This window comes from Balaenoptera borealis, assembly GCF_965194805.1.
Source record: "Balaenoptera borealis genome assembly, chromosome: 13".
Taxonomy (NCBI): domain Eukaryota; kingdom Metazoa; phylum Chordata; class Mammalia; order Artiodactyla; family Balaenopteridae; genus Balaenoptera; species Balaenoptera borealis.
Genome location: NC_138870.1, coordinates 98,758,059 through 98,782,045, shown reverse-complemented (window position 1 = coordinate 98,782,045; position 23,987 = coordinate 98,758,059). Strand labels below are relative to the sequence as shown.

General features: G+C 51.9%; 1 protein-coding gene across 12 annotated transcripts in view; it reads right to left on the bottom strand.

The window, feature by feature from the left end:
* The window catches only part of TEF (TEF transcription factor, PAR bZIP family member), a gene marked incomplete at its 5' end in the record, with an annotated part of 141,482 nt that overhangs the window by 116,245 nt on the left and 1,250 nt on the right, over positions 1-23,987 (bottom strand). For 6 of the 12 annotated variants that reach the window (XM_082351443.1, XM_082351444.1, XM_082351448.1 and 3 more), the window contains 4 exons: positions 320-395; positions 7,056-7,276; positions 11,846-12,163; positions 15,422-15,578. In XM_082351443.1, the coding sequence (XP_082207569.1) occupies positions 320-395; positions 7,056-7,276; positions 11,846-12,163; positions 15,422-15,578 (772 nt within the window). Of the gene's footprint in view, positions 1-319; positions 396-2,358; positions 5,910-7,055; positions 7,277-11,845; positions 12,164-12,252; positions 13,328-13,958; positions 14,010-14,818; positions 14,958-15,421; positions 15,608-23,987 lie in introns of those variants that run through there. The other 6 variants (XM_082351452.1, XM_082351445.1, XM_082351453.1 and 3 more) reach the window with 6 other exon arrangements.

Here is a 23,987-nt window from a genome sequence, read left to right as displayed (position 1 = left end):
AGAGAAAACCCACGCGCCACAACTAGAGAGGAGCCCGCACACCACAACGAAGAGCCCGCATGCCTCAACGAAGATCCTGCGTGCTTCAACTAAGACCCGACGCAGCCATAAATAAATAAACAAATCTTTAAAAAAAAAAAAAAAGCAGCTGCCTGAGGACTTGACTCTGTGCCCAACTTGTGTGGGAGCCTTGGGGGCAAGTCACATCCATTCATCCTCTGGTCTCAGCTTAAATGCCACCCACAGAGAGGTCTTCCCTGACCCCTCCAACATAAACGTTCTCTCCCAGATCCCCAATCTTCTCAGCCACATCACTTACCACAATCCGTCATTCTCCTATTTTTATCCATGTAATGTTTGTCTTTCCAAGCAGATTGTGAAGTCTGGAGGCAGGGCTGACACAAAATAGACATTTAATAAATATTTGCTGAATGAAGTTTCTCTAACCTTTGGTTTCCCCATCTGTACAAGGGGGTAACAACATCCCCCCGTGAAGTTCAAACAAGATAGTGCCTCAAAGCACCCAACCCAGGCCTAGGAATGTGGTAGGTGCCCACGATGCTGGGAGCAGGGATGGGGGGGAGGCTGAGCTGGAAGGCTCTGTAAGCTGTCAGGAATGGAAAGATCCAAGGGTACAGTTGGTGAAAAGATGGAGTGTGTGACACTGCCCCGAGCCCAAGGTCAAGAACCGTCTAGGAATTTGAATTTGAAAAGTTGAAACCCACCCTGGGTTTGAATTTTAGCCCTGCTGCTTTGGTTTGGGGCATATCACTTTGCTTTTCTGAGCTTCAATGTTTATTGTAAAATGGCCATTTTAAAAAGTCCACCTTGGGACTTCCCTGGTGGCGCAGTGGTTAAGAATCCGCCTGCCAATGCAGGGGACACGGGTTTGAGCCCTGGTCTGGGAAGATCCCACATGCCGTGGAGCAACTAAGCCCATGTGCCACAACTACTGAGCCTGCACTCTAGAGCCCGCGAGCCACAACTACTGAGCCCGTGCTGAAACTACTGAAGCCCGCGTGCCTAGAGCCCGTGCTTCACAAGAAAAGCCACAGCAATAAGAATCTGCAACTAGAGAAAGCCTGCGCGTAGCAACGAAGACCAAACACAGCCAAAGAAAAATAAAAAATAAAAAGTCCACCTTGCCAGCCCATCTCCAAACTCCAAATGCATGTTTTTCCCCTTAGAAACAAAATAGTTCCTGGTCCCTCAAACCACAGGAACCCTGAGCATTAACAACATGCAGCACGGGAAGCAGAAGAGAACAGCCACGGTTGTCCACAGGCAGCTCCGGGCCTCACTGAGGAAGCAGGCAGCACCAGCTCCGCGCATGCACACACAGAGCGAGCGGAAGCAGCGTGAAGAGTGGGTGGAGACTCGGGAAGGCGGTGGAATTTGCAGCAGGCTCTGCCAAGGGTGGGACACCCTATTCTGTGCCCACCCCAGGAGCCTGGGCCTGTCCTGAGTAGGGGTCTTGGGGATGCCAATGCTGAGCAAATCAAGACGGTTTTGGTGCTGAGCAAATAGCTGCACCCTTGTGTATAACCTTGTCTAAACTTCCCTGACCAGGGATCCCAGGGATCGAACACACACCCCCTGCAGCGGGAGCATGGAGTCTTAACCACTGGACTGCCAGGGAAGTCCATACACTTGTCTTTTTTTATAGATATATAAATTTATTTATTTAGTTTTGGCTGCGTGGGGTCTTCGTTGCTGCGTGCAGGCTCTCTCTAGTTTTGGCGAGCAGGGGCTATTCTTCATTGTGGTGCACGGGCTTCTCACTGCAGTGGCTTCTCTTGTTGCGGAGCATGGCCTCTAGGCACGTGGGCTTCAGTAGTTGCGGCACGTGGGCTCAGTAGTTGTGGCTCGCGGGCTCCAGAGCGCAGGCTCAGTAGTTGTGGTGCACAGGCTTAGCTGCTCCGCGGCACGTGGGATCTTCCTGGACCAGGGCTCGAACCCGTGTCCCCTGCACTGGCAGGCGGATTCTTAACCACTGTGCCACCAGGGAAGCCCCGTAACCTTGTCTTAATTGTGATGGTCTCATGGCTGTAGACAAAATTTGGCAAAAGGAAAAAAGGAAAACCTCTAGAATCCCACCACCAGCCCCTTTTCCACGTTACCACTGAGGGTTCCCTGTTTCGGGACACTTTTCATGAGCAGTTCCCTGTATTTCTACCAGCTGTGCAGCACTTTTATTTGTTCTAACTGCTTGGGGCCCGATACTTGTCCTTCCTGAGTAAACTGTGAGGTTAGGGGGCAGAAATTACTTCTAGCTGACAGACGAGGAAACTGAGGCACAGCGGGGTTAGGTGACTTGGCCTTGAAGTGGGGAGGACGACAGAAAAGACAGCCCCACAATTCTCATCTCAAAATATTTAATTTCGTTTGAAAAGGATACATTCCCCGCTTCCCTCCCGCCACATCACTCCGGCCCACCGGCAGCGGCACACTCGCACGCACACACGCACATAAGGCCAGTGGGCTACGCTCTGCCTCTGCCCTCACTGGCTGGGAAGAAGGGTTTGCGCCTTGCCTCCTTCCCCAGCAAAGGTAAAGGAGAGAGGCCTGCTGGAATGCCAGCTCCCAGGGGAGGACGCAGAGCCCCACACACTCTGTCACATCACATGCACTTAGAAAAATAAAACCAAGTGGTGTTCTGGCATCCCCAACACTGTAAAACAGCAATATCCACCTGGAAGTCATCTTTGCCATTTTCTAGAAAAATTTATTGCACTTAATTAACAGATGTTAAAGGAGCTCTGGGGTGGGGCTTTGCCATGAAAACCAGGGGCTTTCAGCCCTTTGCTCCCAGGGCCCTGGATGGAGAGCTGCACAGCATGAAGGGGCCCTTTTCTGCCGGCCCCCATGGCTGCCACCCCACCTCAAGCAGGAGCTGCCTGCCAGGGCCACAGCAGGTCCCCTCACCAGGGTGATGCTTACCGAGTCAAGGTTCACTACTATGTGCCTTCCGCAACCTCAGGACCCAGACAGGCAAACCCTTTCCTTTGGCCAAGGGTAAGAGTGACCCAGGTCCTCCACAAGGCTGCTGGCCATTGTGAAAGCTCTCTCTCTCTAAATATATATATTTCTCTATCTAGATATACATTTATTTTATGCATATTCTTGCAACATTCTAGCTGATTCATTCATGATTTGTCTGTTCTGAGGTTGCAATGAGGCTGAAGACAGGGTGTTTAGGTAGGGATGGCGCTTCCCAGCCCACTGCAAGCCCACAGAAAGCCATTTACATTGGCGTCTCTAGTCTCCAGTGCTTTTTAGAGGATGTCAAAGATCTGAGCATAGGCGCCTCAGTCTTTGGCTGTCAGCCCCAAGACAGAGAGGGTCCAGCGGGGAGTCAAGGGGACTCCCAACTCCACAATGGAAACTGAGTAGGCACCACCCTCTCCTCCTGCAAGGACTTGATCCTTAAGCCTGGGAAGAAGACATGCTTACCTGAGCACCCCTTTCCCCAAAATGTCAACCTCCACGGACATCTCCTCCCTGTCCCTGCCAGGCTCCTGGCTCAAAGGGGCCCTTCTAAAAGAAGCCAGCACCACACTCTTCCCAAGTAAGGAGAGAACCAGACACCCACTGGCTGGTGGGGGGGGGGAGGGGTAGAAGGAGAGGGCACTACACAGGCAGAAGGCGGGACAAAGAGAAGAGACATCAGGCCGTCATCTCACCCGCTGGGGTTGGAAAGTGGACGCCACCCGGAGACTAAATGTCCATCCCTTAGGGGAAAAAACTGAAAGAAACACAAACCATACACTTCTGGCCAAAGAAAATGAAGAGCTTTTAAGCTGGTGGCTCTTCTACCAATAACAAAATGAGAAGAGCCCTCTTGGTGGGTGGCCAGACCAGAGGGAGACTGCCCGGGCGGGCGAGCTGCCCAGGGCAGGACACCGACATGCCGGATGCAACTGCCCTGTTGTGGTTACAACAGAGTGAAAAGTGTGAACATGGTTTTCATAAAACCACAAAGTAAAATTCAGGGGCCTGCAGGGAGGGCGCTGACATCCCTTGGCCTCAGGGACCCTTGTCAAGTCACCTGGAGAGACGGGTGTGCAGGTCCCTGGAGGGCCGTGGCGTTCCCCTGGGGTGTGGTCCACGGCCAGTGGATGGCTTCCCCTGCTCTTAACATCTGTTATGGAAAGTCTTTAGGGGTCAAGGCCCAGGACTCCGAGCCACCACTTTAAATAAAGCCAGTGGTGAATGTGACAAAGTGTGCCCGTCACCTCTGACCCCTCCTTACCACAGGCTGCCTGCCCTGAGCAAATAAATACACCCATCTCTGGGTGCCCCAGCTGACCGCAGCGAGCAGACGCTTCCACGGATCTCCTTAATTAATCTTTCGGGCAGAGCCAAAGGACGAGTCCAGCTGGACACAAGAGAAAGGAGCAGCTGGAAGGTGGGCCCCTCCGCACCACACCACAGCCAGGCTTGCATGGGTGGCTGTCTCCTGGGACCCAGATCGAGGGGACTCTAGCCTATGTAAATGTCCCCAGAGCCCGCTGTTCCAAAAGAGTTGTGCTGCGACCAGGGGACCAGGTGTCCTGCCTGGTGACGCCCTCCAGGCCGCTCGCACGGGGTGGATCCTGAAGCCAGAAATGGGAAGCCCTCTTCTGCTTTTCAGAGACAGCGGACTCAGGCCTGGCCCGCATGGGAAAGCAGATCAAGAACGAGCGGGAGCTTCACGAGAAACATGCCCCAGCTCCCCGCCTACAGCGTGAGGGGCTGTGGAGACCGGTTTTCTGAACACCACGCAGAAGGTGCATCCCAGCTCCAGGAAGTTAAGCTTCCTAGACGAGGAGGCTCTTTCTTTTAAATCCAAGATCTGAGCTTGGTCACTGGATGACAAGAAACAGCAGGCCCAGAGGCCCAGTCTGGTGGGACAAATTTGACTCAGGCGGCCTCCACAAGTGACCTGGAGAAGAGGAGATATGCACGGCGACCAAAGCTCAGAGACCACCACCCTGGGAGTCTCTCCCCAACGGCGGATGGAACGCAGAGGGAACCCCTCCCCAGGGCCTCCTCCTTCCAGGCCTCGGAGCCACAGAGAAAAGGGGTGAGGGAGCCACGAATGGTTGGGTGCACTTCTGTTGCAGGCCCAGACGCAAAGCCCGTCCCAGGCTATGCAGACACCCAGCTGCTGCAGCCTGGCACCCACGTGGACACTACAGAGGAGCTGGCATGTCTTTTTACCTTTGAGGAAGATGGGAACGGATGTTTTTCTCTAAGACTTTCTGGGGAGGACAACAGACCCTCCCTGCCTGGAAATGCGCCCTGCTACCTGAGAAGATGTAAGGGCGACAGCCATCATGACTCATTCTGCAGAGACAGGCCTGGACGGCCCAGGCTGGAGAAGCAGGGAGAGTCAGGGAAGCCTGGGTACCCTGGAAAAGAAGAGCCCATGCTCCAGAGGTCCCCTTCCGGTCCAACTGAGACAGCCAAGAACAGAGACTAAGGCTGATTCACCACCTCGTAGATTCTCTCGCATCCCGCCAGGGAGGAGGCTGGCCCCCAGGGAAGTCACCGTGCTGGCCATGTGATAATGAAGCTTGAACGTGAAGGCTCCTGGGGCAGGTGCACCGCCATGCGCCCACGACGAGTCATAAGTCTCCACGCAGGGGTGGGTTTCAGGGGTCCCAGGCAGAGGTCTGAGGTGAGGCAGCGTGCCCGGGCAGGGGCACAGGTTACAAGGGCCCGTACTTGGTCTCGTACTTGGACACGATGGTCTTGCACTTGCCCACCTCCTTGCGCAGCTCTGCCACCTCCGTCCGCAGGGCTGTGTTCTCCTTCTCCAGGAAGGCCGCCCTGATGGTGATCTGGTTCTCCTTCAGGCGTCGGGCGTCCCGGGACCGCTTGGCCGCCACGTTGTTCTTCTTGCGTCTCGTCCAGTACTTTTCGTCCTGTCGGGAAGGGTCCTCTGTGGGTCTCTCCTCTTTCCCATGAGGGAACCCAACCTTCCCCTCCTGCCAGCACTTCACACACCTGATTCCTCTTATAACCCATGTGGTCCAGCCAGAATGAGAGCTGGGACCCCGGGGAAGGAGCTGCATGTGCCCGGGACACCGAGGGGCCCCGCACTTCCCCAGGGAGGCGGGATGAGAATGCAAGCCTTTGGTGGGATCCGTGGTGGAAGGAAGGGCGCTCCACCTACTGGTGGCCTGCTCTGTGCTGCTCCAACATAAAGCACTGCCTATACTCTTGCCTCACTTAGGCACTCTGGCTGTGGCTAAGGGTGGGCACTCTGAGTGCAGTCCCCTGAGTTCACATCTTGGTTCTGCCACTTTCTAGCAGTGGAACCGTGCGAGTTCCTTAAACTCTCAATGTCTCGTGCCCCTCATCTTTACAACAGGGGATAATTACAGTAATTACCTCATAGAGTTGCTTGAGGATAAAATGAGTTAATATGTACAAGGTGCTTGGCTTACAGTAAGGACCACATAAAGGTTTACCATATTTATTGTTATTATTATTAAAGCCTCAGAAACATCTCAAGAGGCAGGTATGGTTATTCCTATTTTACAGATGAGGAACCTGAGGTCTGCCTGACTCCAAAGCTTATAAGAAAAGTCCTTCTTACGAGTTTTTCATCAGAGGGAAGAGAAAAACTGCAAAATCCTCCTCTCTCTCCCCCCTCCCAGTTCCTACAAAACCACCAGCTTGAAGGCTGCTTGCTAATCCCTGGGATGGCAATATACAACTATCCTCTGTCCTTCAAAGTGAGGGCTTGTTCAACCCCAGTTTCTGTGGCCTAGTGAGCTCTTGCCCGAAGGCTGGGTTGAAGCCAGGGAAGTGAGAGCATCAGCACAGCTGGCTGCCAGAAAGGAAAGAGAGAAGCTGCAGGGAGTCATGCTGGGGCCAAATGCCACCCAACTCCCTTTCTTTCTCTCGACTGCTGCAGGATGTGGCTCTAAGCTCTGAACTCATGCCTTTCTAAACGCGTCCACAAGGAGGGAGGGTCCTCTAGATGAAATCGAATGTGAAGAAGCACAGCCCCTTGGCTCCTGAACCAACACTGTACCTTCACTATAGTGGATATACCAGGTTACCTTCTGTTCATCGGGGACAAAGACCTTCTTGGCCTTTTTGATCATGGGCTGGGGCTTCAGGTCCTCCTCTGCAAACTTGTGCTTCCGAGGGTTGAACAGCTCCCCGCCCGGCACACTGGAGAGGACCAGGTCGGCAGGGTCGGGATTGAAGTTCACATCCACCTCCACGCAGTTGGGGTCGATGGGACTGGGTGTCTCCCTCTCCTTTTCCAGGGAGGATTCTGAAAGACACAGAGGCAGGTGGTCCTGAAACAGTCTAGACTCACTGGACAGCCAAGACTCACGTCACACACCCAGACACCTGCTTGAATCTCAAGGCTGCACAAGCCATTGCCGCTTGGAGGGAAGAAAAACTACAACAGCACCAGCCCCCAAGCCAGATTGGCATATGTGATTCAATTCAACAACACAAACATGGAAAGAATTCTTCCCTTTAGGAACAAAATGCTCAAAAGGAAACAGAGGCCCTCGAAAAAGACAAAATTTTCCGATTGTTATTTTCCCCCCAGAAATGTTAAGCAAAACATTAAATCATCATACCCCCTTAACTTCCTGTGGTTTCAAGTTCTCAAGTAATGAGAAACAGCTGAATCTCACCAGGAACTGTAAAGGGTTAGGGACACAAACTGAGTAACGAAATGGCTTCCATTTCTGAATCCCCTGAGACGAATCAGTGGCTGTGCTCATTTAGTCTTGTAACAACTCTGAAAGGGAGATGGGTGTTAACCTTATTTTACAGATGAGGAAACTAAGGCTCAAAGAAATGACATGGTTTTCCCAGGAACACATGGATGGTAAATGACTGAATTAAAATTTAAGTCTGGATCTGGCTGACTCTGAATCCTTGTTCTCCGCCCTACCTGGCTGTGGCTTTATAGTGGACATTGGATTTAAGGAACTTTCAGAATTCAAAGGTTATGTGTTAGGGAGAATCCCCTGGCGGTCCAGTGGTTGGGACTCCGCGCTTCCACTGCATGGGGCGCGGGTTCGATCCCTGGTCGGGGAACTAAGATCCCACAAGCTGTGCAGAGCGGCCAAAACAAACACACAAAAAAACCTGTTCAAAGGTTATGTGTTATTAGAGATAATTTATTTTAAAAATCTACACCTTTGGCCTACTTGTTCAATGCTACTGATAGGAGTATACGAAATAATTCTTCAGTCTACAGACACTTACTGAACACCTACTATATGCCAGGAACTGTCCTGCCAAAGACAAAGCAGTGAACAAAACAAGTAAAAATCCTTGCCTTCATGGAATGTTATTCTAGTGCGGAAGGCCAACATTACACAAGATAAATTACAAATATCTATATAAAACTGTTAGATGCCACGTGGATATTTGGGAGGAGAACATTTCAGAAAGAGTGAACATCAGGTGCATGGTCTGTGCACAGGCAAGCACTGGGATAGTCAAGGAAAAGCAAAGGAGACCAATGTGGCTGCAGCGAGTGAATGAGAGGCAGGAGTAACCGGAAAGGCCCGGGACAGAAAACATGGGGCCTTTAATCCCAATAAAGCAGTGGTTCTCAATAGGGGACGATTTTGTTCTGCAGGGGATATGTGGCCATGTTAGGATGGGGGGTATGTTCTACTGGCATCTAGTGGGTAGAAGCCAAGGATGCTGCTAAACATCCCATAGTGCACAGGACGGTCCCTCCCCAACCCCAACAAAAAAATTATCTGGTCCAAATGTCAACAGGGCCACTGATTTTGACTTTCACCCTGAGTTGAAAGAAGTCATTGGAGGGTTCTGAGCAGAGGTGTGACACGATCAGACTTAGGTTTTAACTGGATCATGCATATAAACTAATTGTATCCTATCAAAGGGGTTAATTACAAACAAGGCTGAGTGTCAGAGGAGTGAATGACCAGGGACCAATGCGGGAACTATAGGAATAAACGACAAACAGTCAAGGCACCCAAGGCTGGCAACTAGACCTCCCCTGTCCTGCTGGTGGAAGTATAAATGGCTACAGCCATTTTGTACACTATTTGGCAACATCTACAAATGCTGATCGGGTACATGTCTGATGACCCAGCTGCTCTATTCCTTGGTAAATGCCCAACAGAAATGCACACAGGTATTTACCAAAGACTCACACGCAAATGTTTATGACAGTGCTATGCAGAATCCCAAACTAGAAACATCTCATGTGCCCATCAGCTGAAGAGTGGATAAACTGTGGTGTAGTCATACAATACAACAATGGAATACCATTCACCAATGAAAATGAACGAAGTTCTGCTACAGGCAATAACACGGATGATTTTCACAAATGGAGTTGAGGAAAGAAGCTAGACACAAAAGAATACGTACTACTTATGTCTTTTCTACAGAAGGAACTGAAAAACGAACTCTTTCATTTCTACCATGTGTACAACTCTTACTTCATCTGTATTGTGGCTTTCCTCTCTGTCACAGGAATTTTCCATAAGTATGTTCTGTAAATCTATTTTGTTAGTTACTGATGCCCACATGATTTATATGTTACTATAAGGCTAGTTATAGGAAGCTATAAATGTGAGAGTATAAATGTAATTAACTTATGATTGTTTAAAAAAAGGAGAGAACATAATATACAGTTCCATTTATAGAACATTCGACTATAAGCAAAGTGAATCTTTGGTGATGGAAATAAGGATAGTGATTACCTCTGGGGAGTAAGGATCGAGAGGGGTCCCAAGCCGCTTTGGGGATTCCAACAGTGTTCTCTATCCTGATCTGGGTGGTAGTTACACAGGTGGGTTCACCCTGTGAAGATTCACTGAGTGGTGTACTTATGATACTGGCGCTTCTGGATGCCATACTTCATTAAGAAGGTTTACTTAAAAACAAAATCAAAGGCAAATGCCACCTAGGTAGTCTAAGGTGCAAGAAGAGGGCTCATTTCCAGCTCTGTCCCCTACCCACACATGGAACCGGCCTTGCAGGACAACCTGACCAGCACAAAAATGAGCTGCCTTTAGGGACCTCCCTGGTGGCGCAGTGGTTAAGAATCCACCTGCCAATGCAGGGGACACGGGTTCGATCCCTGGTCTGGGAAGATCGCATATACTGCGAAGCAACTAAGCCCTTGCGGCACAACTACTGAGCCTGTGCTCGAGAGCCCGCAAGCCACAACTACTGTGCTTGCGTGCTGCAACTACTGAAGCCTGTGCACCTAGAGCCTGTGCTCCGCAACAAGAGAAGCCCCTGCTCGCTGCAACTAGAGAAAGCCCATGTGCAAAGACCCAATGCAGCCAAAAATAAAAAAAAATAATAAAATAAATAAATTTAAAAAAAAATGCGCTGCCTTCAAACAAAAATTTGGCCTGGAATCAGCTGAAGCCTCTCAAGCTGAACAGTTTACAGGAAAGAAATGAGGGGCAGAGGAACATGTTAAAAGGCAGTACAGGGATATAGTCAGAAAAATCTAGCATGTGCAATACTTTACAGGACAAACAATTCAGCTTCTTCAAATAAATTGCAAAGAAATAAAAAGGAGAGAGGACCCCATAGATTACAAGAGATTTAAGAAACATAACTAACTGAAACATGTGGGTCTTGTTTGGCTCCTGATTCAAATGAACTGTAAAGCAATAACATTTATGAGACATTTTGGAAATTTGAATGCTGATGGATTTATTATCAATTTCAGATGTTAAATTGGTATTTTTGTTCTGTTTTTTAAAAGAGCTCTTAGAGTTTATATATATATTGAAATATTTATCGATGAAATGATATAATACCTAGGATTTGAATGAAAATAATCAGGTTAAGGGAATGGAAGAGGTTATAGAAAACAAGGTAGATTACGAGTTAATTATTATAGAAGCTGAGTGATGGTTACTGGAGGTTCATTATAGCAGCCCTTTACTTTTGTATTTGACGTTTTTCCAAAATAAAAAGAAAAAAATATTGAGCATGACAATTCCTTGGGTGCAGGTTCCCTGGGTTCCACACCAGTTCCTGGGGTCTTTCCTGGGAGACATCAGCCTATACGCCTCAAACTGAGCCTGCAGAAAGCTTTGCAGAGCCCCTGAAACAGGGGCCATGCCTCCTCTGGTGGGTTCGTGACCCAGGGGCATGAAAACCAACCAATTGATCTCCAGAGGTAAAACAGAAAAAGGACGAGAGGATGAGGGAGGAATCCCAAAGACGGCATCTGTCCTGGCAGCAGAAATGCCTTCTTCATGCCAGTGCCTGAGCAGTACCTGGCTAAACAGCCAAACATCCTGGGTTCAGTGTTGCCTCCACTTCCTACCAGCTGTGTTACCTTGAGCAAGTTACCTAACTTCTCAGTCTCCTCACCTATAACATAAGAATAATAGTATCAATCACATAAGGAGGTTTTTGTGAGGACTATGTGTTAATGCCTGGCACAGAGTTAAGTGCTAAACATTATAAATGTTAGCTGTTGTTGTTGTTATTATTACTGTCGCCTGAGCTTCCTAATCATCTGTGGCAAGGTGCGTGTGCGGGTAAAGAGCAGCTCTGAGGAAAGGCAGAATGGCTTTCTATCCCGCGAAGCCTCTGGCTGGCAGGGCTCGCTCCACCGGGCTGACCACCTGTGGCAAACAACCAACAGAAAGGCTCCGGCTGCTGCCGAGGGGGCTGCTGTTTTCATGTCCAGCCTCGGGGGACTGTGCTGAAGGGTGAGGAGCAGAGGGTTTCTGCCCCCTGTAGGCCCACTGGGACCTCCCCTGAGAGGAGGGGCTCACTAGGTGCGTGGACACAAGCAGCCCTCAGTGGGAAGCAGATTTCCTCGGATGCGGCAGGTGGCCCTGCCCAAAGGCCCATCACCAACCTGTGCTAGACACGGTTTCCGAGGGCTGAAAGACAGCGGTGGAGGAGGATGGCGGGGACGCCGTGGAGGAGCTGGCCGACTCCTTCCCTTCCAGCTCAGCCACAGGCAGCAGCAGGTTCTGGGCCAGGTGGGTGGGGCTGGCAGGGATGCCATTCTCCAGCAGGAACTCATCCAGGTCCATGTACTCCAGGTGGAAAGACTCGCCATCATATGGGATGGTCTTGTCCCAGATGGGTGGCATGAGGGAGGCAGAGACGGCCATGGTGCTGGCTGCTGCAGCCTCGTCTTCCTCCAGCTTTTCCTTCCCCTTTTCCTTATCTGCAGACACAAAATCTGTGATGAGACATCACTCAAGAGGGTAACTCAATCCCAGGAGGCGAGCAGTGAGCCTCACAGGGTGGACCCACCTCTCTTGGAGTCCTGATCCATCCATGGATTTCAAGAGCCCACTCTATTCTCCAGTTATAACCTGGTGCTTGAACCAGGAGCACTGGTCTCCTTTAGAGGTGGCAGCAGACCCTCATCCATGCCTGGGTTTCCTAGGATGCTCTCCATAAGCTCTGAGGCCTGATGTATCCCCAGGGTTAATTCAGAATGGGCTGTGGGATTAGCATCTGCCGGAGAGAGGCTACAGGGAGGAAATGGAGTTTCTGACCCTTCCTGATATCTTAGGAAAGGGCTGATTCCTCAGGCCAAGAACTTTTGTGTTCTCCTGTCCTGTCCCCTCCAGCTGCGCGTCTTCACAGCAACCCAGCCCGGGGCTTGAATCCCAGCTCTGCCACCCACTGCAGTGATGTGTGACTTTAGCTACGTTACTCAACCTCTCCCAGCCTCAGTGTCCTCCACTGTAAATAAGGATAAAGCTGCCTCTTTGGTGAAGATCAGAGGTAACATCTGAAAGCGTCTTGTAGAGCTCCTGGCACACAGCAGGCATTCATTATTACCCTGAGCTTGTTCAGGGCAGGGATTGTGTCTGATTCATTTCTAGATCTCAGGGACCAATACAGGAGCAGGTAGACAGTGAGCCACAGGAAGATGTGTATAATGAATGAAGAAGGCTGGGTTTGTAAACAGACTCCCTTCGGGTTTCTTAAAAAGAGAGGGCCTGGAGCTGTCTTTTCAGGACCTTTTTCAGAGCAACCATTTCAAGAGACTTCTATCCCTGAATAAGCAGAGAAGACTTAAGGCAGGTTTTCTGGGAGGGAAGAGAGGGGCGGAGCTGTAGAAGAAAGCTTGCTCCCATTCAAAGCAAAACTACTCAATCAGTGGGGACGGGATCCCACCTAATTGTTTCAGCCCAAAAGTTATACACGTGGATTGGATATCCAAGAAAGGGTAAATTAAGAAAAAAAGACAATAGAAAAATGTGACAAGGTTGGAAGGAAATCAAAGTGACAGGGAGGCTAATCAGGGAAGTCAGAGATAAAATCATGACAAGTTCATAATGGGTTTTCAAATTGAGGGAGACAACTTTGTATTCTGGATTCTGAAATGAAAAAGAGAAATCAAATATGATTATGTTGGAAGTGAACCAGTCATGCATGGACTCCTAGACCACAGACAGCCAAAAAGCAGCCTGTTGGTCCAATAAAAATGGACACACCCAGTGAGTTAAGAAGGTGGAGGTTTTGACAAACAGAATTTGGTCATGGCTTCTAATACAAATTAACTCGAATTCTTGCAACTGCCTTCTGTACCAGGCATTGGTTTAAAACCAAATGGGAAGTAAGAAAGCCAAGCTTTGGTGGGCTGGGTGGGCCAGATGGCCTCCCTGGTCTCCTTCCTTGGGATACTGACTCTACATTCTGTTCAGAAATGACTGAGATCCATGTTGGGCGGGGTCATGGGGATCAAAGGAGGCAGGAGAAAGAAGGAGACAGAAAAACAGCCCTACTAAAAGGACGAGTAACACTAAGTTCCAGGTTTTGTCTGGCCTAAGCAATTAAGCATATTTTTAATCAGTGTTTTTATAAGATGGAGGTTTAATTGTAAGAGATGATACAGGACTAGGCCCCTCACTCAGGCCAGAGGGATTGACATCATCAGTGGTTGCCAGCGATACAGTAAAGAGCACGTAAGGGCTAGCTACGTGACCCTGAGGAAGCATCCTCACCTCTCTGAGTCTCAGCTTTCTTCATCTGAGAAGTGGGGTACTACTGGATGGCTGTGGAAGACCAAATAAAGATTATGCCAAAGTGCCTTGTGAGCATTCTGCAAATGTAAGGTAGAATTATTGTGATGGATGGTTATGATTTGGTAATCTGACAGAACCTGACAGATGTGCACACCTGTCCTGAGGCAGCTTAACTCAGCCCCAGATTTGGAACAAAGCATTGCCTTAAAAACAAACAAAAGGGTCTGTGCCTATGAGGTCCTGAAGCAGGAGAAGAGAGCCTGGCCTCACCTGATGTGCGGAAGCCATTGGTAACCCAACCCATAGGGATGGGAGCCTGAGAACACACCCAGGAAAGGAAGAGAAATGGCATTTTAAAAAATAAAATTAATCCCCCCAGACAGGTAATTCCCAAAAGGCCCATTCCTTCCCAAATCCCTGAACTACACCAGTGGTTCTTGGAAATTCAAATCTCTCAGATTGAAATCATACCTCACTGCACCTAAAACTCCACTGTAGGTGGCACTCCTGCTGCTCCCTGAACCTCATGTTCCCAGGCCAAAAAACAAGGCCAAACCTGCTTTCCACATAAGCCCCAGGGACCCTTGTGGCCTAGGAAACAAGACAAAGCCCAGCCCTGCCACTGTGGCCCCAAAGACTAGGGTCAGCCCCAAACAACCAGGTGAAGGGCCTCAGTGGCCTCGTTCTAACGCTCATCCCTCTACCTGTCTCATCCCAACCTCCCCCTCAGAAGGCGCCTCCCATTCCTTCTCCTGACACCCCTCCCCCACCTCAGCAGCAGCCCTGAAACTCATTTCCAGAAAATCTCCAGTGAGTACCTAGTACCTGGGGATACTCACACGCAGGGATGAAGACAGGTCCTCCTCTCAGGAGGGGGGACGGCCATATACGAAGACAATTCGCTATCAGGGCATCTCAAACTTTAGTGGACTTTGGAATCACGGAGGTGGGGTGGGGCGCTCCTTAAAATGCAGATTCCTGTCCCAGGAGCCGCAGAGTCGGTGGGTAAAGGGTGGGGCCCAGAAATCGGCATTTTAAACAAGCATCCCAAGTGATTCTGATGCAGGCGTCCCCAGAGAAGGCGCCCTGGAGCCTCGTTTAAGGGGCTGCTGCGACCCCCATCAGCCTCCTCAGTAAACCTTACACGTCGCGCGCGCGCTCCCGGCCGCCCCGATGAACCTCCTCACTGCGACCCCCACTCTACCATCTCCCTCCTGACCCTTCCCCGCCAACCCCCACCTGACCCAACCTCTCTCAACTCGTCCCCGACCTTCTCTTCCCACCCCCTTTGCCTCGCCCTCCGGGCCCCTCATCATCCTTGGCCCCATCCCCCTCCGCTGGACCACTTCACCCCAACCTCCGACCTCCGAGGCCCCGCCCTCACAAGGCCCCGCCCCTGCAGAAACCCCGCCCCCAGGCGCGCGCGGACCCCCTCCCCTCACCTAGGCGCGCCTCGCGCGGGGGGTTCTCCATCAGCTTCTTCAGGACCAGAGGGAAGGAGCCCGGCAGGCCCCTTTCCCCGGCTGCGCGCCCCGGCCCCGGGCCCGGCCCCGCCTGCGGCTCTACAGGCGGCTTCTTTCCGCCGCCCGCGTCGGACATCGTGCCCCGCGCTCTGCTCGCGCGCCTCGCCTCCCCCGCCCGCCCCCCGAGATGGGACGGAGCCGTGCGACCCGCCGCAGCTGCCGACACGGGCAGCTACTGCGCAGGCGCCCAGCGGCACCCCCGCCTCCCTCCATCCCTACCCCGCCTGGGGACAGGCTCTGTCATATTAATTATTCATAAGGCCAGGCCAGCTTCCCCGGATGGCAGCCTTAGATTGGCCCGCCCCGCGAGAGGGGCAGGCTCAGCCTTCCGGGCCGTAATTGGTTAGGCCGCCCGGGTAAACGAGACACGTGCGGAGCCAGGTGAGGAGCAGGGCCGAAGGCCCCGCCCCGTCCGCCTCTCTGTCACCTGATTGGTGCCTGCTGGCGTCTGGGCCGTAGGCCCTTTTCGGCGACAGCCCCTTCCCCTCTACCAGCGGTTTCACCTTCGCCTCCTTCTTCGTAACCCCTGCCCTTCTTTCAGACCACGGTAACCGCTCTCCCTTCCCTCGCGTCCCAATCTCACCACCTTCTGGACGCGCTGAAGGGAGGCGGGGCTGGGAGCAGCCATGCCGGCGGAGGAAGCCTATCAGAGAGCCCCCCCACAACCCCGGGGCCGCGCGGCCGGGATTTCCACCCCCCGCCGCGGGTCACGTGGAGATGCAGCCGAGTCCAGTCGCGTGGGGAGGGGGAAGAAGGAAGGCGCGGAACAGCCAATGGAGGGCGGGGGCGGGGCCCGGGGCGGTGCACGAGGCGCAGCACGTGCGGGGCTGCGGCGGGGCGGGGCGGGGCGCCTCGGGGCTTTCTATTCCGGGGACTCTGCCCAGGGTCGTGGGACAGGGACGCAGAGGCTAGCCCTCGCCCCACCTCCCCCGCGATCTAGAGGTTGGCTGAGGGCAGGGCCGGGGACGGCGACCTGTTCCTGTAGGGACGGCCGGAGCAGGCTTGGCCGCCGCTGAAGGGGGTGTCAGTTTCCTCACTGATCCCGGGTTTCTGGTGCAGGCGTGGCGGCCAGATAAACACTAGCGTGGAGGGAGCATTCTTGAGGCCGCGGGTGGAGAGACAGAGAGCCCGGCCCTGAGCCAGAGCCAGAGTACACGCTTCCGTCCTCGCACTTACTAGCTTGTGACCTTGGGAAAGTCCAGTTCCTTCACTTGAGCCTGTTTCTTCGTCCATAAAATTTAGGGGTTGGGCTAGATAATCTCTAAAGCCCTAAACAGCTCTGAAATTCTGTTCCTCTCTAGGACCTTCCCTTCTTTTTCCTAGGGAAAAAAATAAAATTCCTTTACACAGGGTACCGGTTGCACATTTTGTGGGACAACTACCTCTTCTCAAAATATTTACAAATATTCCCTGGGAGTTCCTCAGGAAACGCCTAAAAATACGAAACGTGAGGGGGTACACAAGTGTGGAGGCCTTCTAGGAAGCTGCTCCTAAGTGGCGCCCAGAACTTCGTACCTCTTTACGGCACAGATCGTACCCTGCCTTGAAGCCAAACAAAACTAGACTCTCCCTCCCTGAGAGGGCAGGGACTTCGGCTTATTTGTCCTGTATCGGCCAGTGACCCCCGCCTTCCACGAGCGGGGCTGGGGGAATGGCAGGGCCTAGTCCCTGGTTCATAGGGTAGGTGCGTGACCGCGACGCCCAGCTAGATGAACGTTGTCAGGCTGATACAATTAGAACTGGGAGTTGAGGAGGAAGAAGAGGCTGGGCCCCTGAGCAAGCTTGGAAATCAAGAGGTTTGAAGAAAATCTGGGTGGTGGTCGAGGCCGCGGGATGGAGCTTGACTCCAAAATTCAAGTTCTTATGGCCACACTAATTAGACTTCAGTCACTTTCTGACTCTGATACCTCCAGCCAATTGCTTCATGTCTCCAGGCCACCTTTCCTTATATGTCAAACGGCAATAGGGCAGGATTGACCTTGTGAGGCTTCCTAAGCCAGTTCGTATAAAATGTACAATTGCAACCCTGCCACAAACAGTAGTTTTCATAGCTTTACTACCACTGATGGGTACAAATCCATTGCTTGGTGTATCCATTATCCTAGAGGCAGGTATGGTGCCCATGTCACTATTTAGTGAAAGTGCTAAATTGTGTACAGAACATCTGTTGTGTTGCAGAGTTGTTGTTAGTGGTATTCTGTATGTGGCTAAACTAATATATCTTTAGGATAAACTGACCTAGAGGTTTTCAGAAACAAATTTCAAAGGACCGTCTGAGGAAATTGATTAAAACAATGTATGAAGTTTTTAAAAAAAATGGCTAGTTTGGCCGCAGAGCAGCTTGCTGGATTAGAGTTAAATGTATATTTTCATGGCTAATGTGACATTATTGAAGAGAAAAAAATTCTCAAGGTACTAGAGGAGGATTTGTAGTAACATAACAGTGGAAGGTTATAACATTCGTTTTATGACAAAGGTGGTATGTAGTAAGAGGGAGTAAAGATTTAGATTTTTTTTTAAAGCTGCAGTTGTCCAAAAGGGATAATGCTACTCTGCTTATCACCCATCCTGGAGCAACTGATTTAACAGGCGAGTGGCACTGGTGAGAAGCTCAGTAAGCAGCTTAGGGCCTTAAAACTTAGTTTTGATTTGGTCCTCTGTTCATGCACCGACACTCCCCAAAGAGGGTTTTTTCCCCCTGGACAACCGCAGGGTAAATGGTGTGTCACAAACACCGCGGCAGGAACATTATAAACATGTTCTCTCTCGTGCTTACTTGCAAGCTGGGAGGTGAGCTACACCGCCGACCGGCAGCACTCAACAGCACCATCCTGGAGGCGGGAGCCATTCTGTTCTTGTCTTCATTCTCTGGCTGGTCGGAGAAGAGCCACAGCATCCTGTCTCTACCTCTGCCTCCTGTCAGTAAAGTGGGAATAACAGCGCAGCCTTGCCCCTTCTCTTAGTGGAGGAATAAATGGTGTGAGAAGTAATTAGCTAATTTCCATAGCGTTTGTGAGCCCAACAAAGAAAGAAACTCTATAAAAAGAACATGTGATTACATGGTTAAGACTTTAAAGCTATGAAGTGATACCTTAGTATTTTATAGTAATAGGGTTTCAATGCAGCAACTTCTTGAGGGAAGTGTGGTCCTGGGGCAGCAGTGACTTTGTGGGGATGGGATGCAGACCTGGGTAGAGTCTCTCCACAGCGCTGTCCAGCCACTTGTCCTTGAGCAAGGGACTTCTGCTGCCTAAGTCCCAGTTATTTTTCTCTTGGAAACAGAAATGAATCTGCTTACCTCATAGAGTGGTTATGAGGATTATGTGTGGGAAGCCATGTCAAGTGCCAGCCTGAAGAGTGTATGGCATGGAGTGCGTGGGCCTCCACCCTTCCCCTTCATTCAGGTTGTGTCGGGTGAGCAGTAGGATTATTTTGGGTGAGGGGACAAGGCTGTGGGTGGGTTCTACAGTCTAAGCTACTGCAGAGAAGGGATGTGAAATGTCCATTTTCCAGAGCTGGACTGGCTTTAAATTCTACTCTTTAGTGTTCCAGAAACTTGCTAACCAACCCAAGTTAAAAATTTAATTCAGTTGAGCATATGCAGAACAGATGCCTTTCATTAAGCCGCTATACCAATTTGGATTATTTAAATTTGAAGTTCAGAGGAGCTAAAACTCCAGCATGGGAGCCTTTGACCAGATACCCCATAATGATCTCTTTGGCCACATAAGTCAGCATCTAACAGGACAGTCCGACTCCGTCTTCTGACTTACTGCACAATGTGACATGAGCCTGGTGTCTGTAAGAGCAGGACAGTGAGAAGGCTTCCATTGAGCTCTAACAAAGCCCAGTTATCTGCGTGCTTTGCGATACCAAATGCAGGAGAGCACAAAGCTTTGTTCAGGGTAGTAACTCAGTAAGTATTTGTTGGCTCGCTTTGTTGCTGGTGCTGGTAGGAGGGTTAACAAAACCTTTCAGAGCCAAATCATATACATCTGGAACGTTATTAACATTAAATAACAGTCATTGTGTTTGATTCACAATCAAACCTGGAATAACAAACATGAGCCATCTTTATGGCAAGTCCCCCGCCACTGGCCTTGCCAACAGCTGCCTCCTTTTGAGCCCACATACCTGTGGCCGCGTGGTTCTGGGCTGTGGTTTGTACCTCTGTCGCAGTGTGTCCTGGGGGAGAAGTGGCGGGTGGAGGCCCTTCGCTAACTCTTGCCCATCTCTTCAATACTCTCAGGAGTACTAGTTTCCTGTTCGGCTTGCATTTTGTCCACTGCCCAGGTTCGGATTGTAGAAGGGAATGCCCCAAGAGTGCCATTTCCAGAGAGAAGCCCTCACCTCCAGGCTCTGCCACGTCTCAACAGCCACTTCCTGACAGCCAAGGGCTCTCCAGTGGAGGCCGTGTTGGTGCAGTGGTAGGGTGTGGGCTCTGGAGCTGGAACATCTGGGTCTGATTCCTGCTTTGACTACTTCCTGTGTGACCTTGGGCAAGTTACTTAACCTCTGAGCCTGAGAAGTAAAGGAGTCAATTCAGGCGCACTGCTGAGACTAGCACTTGGAGCATAGCAAGTGCTCAACTGAGTTTATCACTTACCACAATTTCATGTTGGATTGTCCTGGAAACACCCTGTTCCTCCTAAGCTACCACTTCCCCAAGAATAGTGTGTGTGTGTGGGGGGGGGCGGACCTTGCAGGCAGGGAGGTGATGGCCTCACTCTTCTTTATGACCTTCAAGGCCCTGCAGGCTCTCCCCCTTGCGGGTCTCTCCAACCTCACCTCTTCCTTCCTTCCCACTTCATAAAACACCTCCTGCAGCCACAGTGGCCTTTCATTCCTCAGACACATGTGTCTTTCTTGCCCCAGGACAGGGCCTTTGCAGGTGCTGTTCCCTCAGCCTGAAAGTTCTTGATGTACCTGGCTCTTCCTCACCCTCCAGGCCTTGGCTCAAATGTCACCCCCTCAGAGAGGCTGGCCCTGACCTTCCCGATTGCTGACTCTCTGTCTCCCCGCTGGAATGCAAACAGCAGGCGAACAGGGGCGGTGTTTGTCTCACTTGCCCCTGTGCCACAAGTGTAGCAAGGACTCAACATGATGAATGTTTGGATGACTGGAGAGGTACTGCCCTGAGACCTGGTTCCAGAGACCCCGGGGAATCCTGTGGGTAGGGAGGAGCCTGGAAGCCGGCCAAGCTGGGTTGGAGCCCCTGGACAACTGTGTGGCCTTCCCATCGCTGAATGGATGGGAAGCCTCCTCATCTGTAGAATGGCTCATCACAACTCCCTTGCAAAGCCATTTCACAGATGGGGATGTAAAAGCGCTGAGCACGGTTCCCAGGACACAGCTGGGAAACAGGGGCCATTGGAACCAGGATTCATTCCTGTAGCAACCTAGCCTTGGGACAGGCCCATTAAGATGTAAAAGCCATCTGGACTGCTGGACACTGCTGTCAGTTTTTGGCACTCAGTGAGAATGAGTTTCTCACGTTTCCCTGATTGGTGATGGGGATGGGACGGGGTGGGGGGAAAGGTAGAGAAGAAGGATGCGTCCCTGACGCCGGGGTGAAGAAGAGGCTGGCCTGCATACTGGCCCCAACGGTAGCCAGTTCCTCTGGGCGTGTTTCCTTGCCATGTAGGAGGTGGTAGTGAGGATTAGAACTAACACATCCAGTACAAAGAAGGTCCCTTCCCCCACTTCTTCCCTGGAAGCAAACTTCATGATTTCTCGGGTTTGCTCTGGTTCCCCAAGACTGGGAGTGGAGGCGACCACATGGACCTTACTGATGCCAAGCCCAGGACAGCCCAGGCTGCACTGAGTCCACTCTCTCGCCTGTTCACCTCAATCCCCCAAGAGGAGGCTACCCAGACCCCTGCCTCTGCCCCAGCGAGTCCCACTGAGATCTGGCCTGTGATCCTTCAGCCCTTTCTCTGGCCAGCTCAGCTGGGCTGTCCTGTTTGGTGCGGGGCTGTTGGCACCATGCCCCCAGGAGCCTCAGCACGTGTTTCCAAGGAGACAGCCCTGAGTATGCTCCCACAAACTTGCAACGTCCCCTTCTTTCAAGGAGAATATCCATGGAAAGGAGGGTGGAAATGAGGGAGTGAAGGTCGGATTGCAAATGTGATGGCCATGGAAGGAGCATAATGCCAGGCCCAGCTGCTGTTTGCCTTTCACAGAGAAAACAGTGTGGCACTTTACAGTTTGCAAACGCTTTCACATGGGATAGCTCATTTAATCCTGGCCACAAGCCTGTGAAGCAAGTATTCTTTTCACAGATTGGGGATGGAGAGAGGCATGTCAAGGATACCCTGCTGGGTGGCCCACAGCGATTCTGGTTAGGAGCTCCTGACACGGGGAACCTGCCTGCCCAGCTCAAAGTGATGGCCTTGTTCAACCTCTGGTATGCTTTCACGCTACATGGTTCCCTGTAAGGAGGCCTGAGTGACCAAAGTTGGCAGAAAGATGAGGGGCGGCCTCTGAGCACAGCCAAGGAATGAGGGAAGGATAGGGTGTAAAGAGCTAACAGTGTGGTTTAGAGAAGCCGGGTCTTTCCAGAATCTGGAGAAGGAAGTGTGAGAGTGAGCAATCTGGAACAGAATGGCCTCTTGGAAGAGGATCCTTGGGAGAAAAGGCAGGTGCGGAAACAGGAAGAACAGTCCTTAGGGATCAGGGCCCAGAGGCAGAGGGGAAACTGAGTCAGAGCTTGGGGCACGGACCCACTCTCTGGCTGGATGTAGATTTCTCTGCCCACAAGAAAGTTGGTTGAACGGGTGGCCCAGAGTGAGGGGCCACTGGGTGGTGGTTGTAGCCTGAAGCCGAGGAGTCTCTAGCCTGGTCAGCACTGTTGGAGGAAGTCTGCTTAACCAGGAAAGCGGGGAGTCTACACAGGCTGGGGTGGGAGGCCCAGGGCAGCAAGAGGGAGAGGCCCCGAGGTCGGGGCTCAGGGAGCGTCCTTGAATTAGAAAATGGAGAGGCCTCAGGGAGAGCAGAGTCTCGTGAGGGCACATTCTCACCCTCCGCACGGCTCTCCTCTGACGTCCCCTCCCGCTGGACCCAAGGTGTGCTCTGCATGTGACCCCCGTGTGAGCTGAAGCACAGTCACCGGGCTGGGGAGAGTGGGGACTTTGTAAAGAGGTCTCCGTCCCCCACCACGGGGAAATCTGCGCCGCTCACACCAAAGCACCAGGCGAGCAATCCTGGGGGGCAACCAGCGCCTCTGTTGCCCTCCTCCCGGGGGTCCGAAGCCAGAGTGAGGGATGCACGCGGGGGAGAAGCCCTTGAACGACACGGGTTTGAACCGCGCGGGTCCACTTACACGTGGATTTGTTCACTAACTACGTACAGTACTATCTGATCTGTGGTTGGTTGAATCCAAGGATGTGGAAACATGTACCCACGGGGTGGCTATAAAGTTATACGCAGATTTTCAACTGTGAGGGGGGTTGGGCCCCTGACCCCCGTGTTGTTCAAGGGTCAACTATGCTTGCTACGTGCCCACTGGAAATCCTAGTTCTGATGGTGTGTGTACTCTCTTCGCCAAGGTATATTGCCTTCAGGCGGATACTTTTATTTTTAGGAAAGATTTGGAGAGTCTGGGAGCTTTGGAAAGTGGCGATGGCAGGTTAGGGGCAGTAATAAGAGCGAGGTCTTTGTGGGTTACACTGACCCCCTTGACTCTTCGACCCTTGTCCCCTTATTTCATCCACCCATTGGCATCTGTCAGTCTGTCCGGGTCTCATGCTTCTGACTCTCAGGGAGACACCACGTAGAGAAGTGCTAGGAGGTGGCCTGAGACTCTGGTCCATCCCCCGTGGACCAACCCAGCTGTACCAAACCAACCGTCCTCTGTGAGGTTGCCAGTTCTCGGCAGAGCTCTCCCTGAGACCCTGGGCGAGTGCCCTCAGTGCTGGGCCCCGACTTTGCCGTCCACGGTGCGCAGTGGGGACTTTGCAGTTGTCGCGGGGCTCTGGGGACCAGCTGGGAGCCGGCGACCAGCAGCTGCTGCTGCTCTTCATAGACCTTGTTCTTCAGGTCCGAGGAGTAGCGCCCTGAGTTGCCCCCAAGACCCTTTCCCTGCCCAGCCGGGAGCTGACCCTGCAGACCCGCCGGCAGCCCAGCTGCTCCCTGTGCCCGCACTGGGCCACCTGGGCCACCCTACCTTCCCCGGATGCCCGGACCAAGAAGGGAGCCCTATTCCTCCAGCTTTTGGAAGGACTTCCAGCCTCACCTACCCACACGGGGTGTCAGAGATGGCAAGAAAAAATCAGCTGTGGCTCCTCGGCCAGGCTGAGTTGAGAGTTTCGAGGTGATGGGCTTCTCCTGGTGAGCAGCTGGGGTCCTGAGTGCCAGGAGGGCACAGACTGCCCACAGGTGAGGCCTGAGGGGGGCCTGGAGCTAGATGAGAGAGCCCACGGGGGACCCTGCCCCTAGCTCTGGGATCCGCCTTCTTCCCTCGGGCAGTGTCTCCATGAAGGGAGCT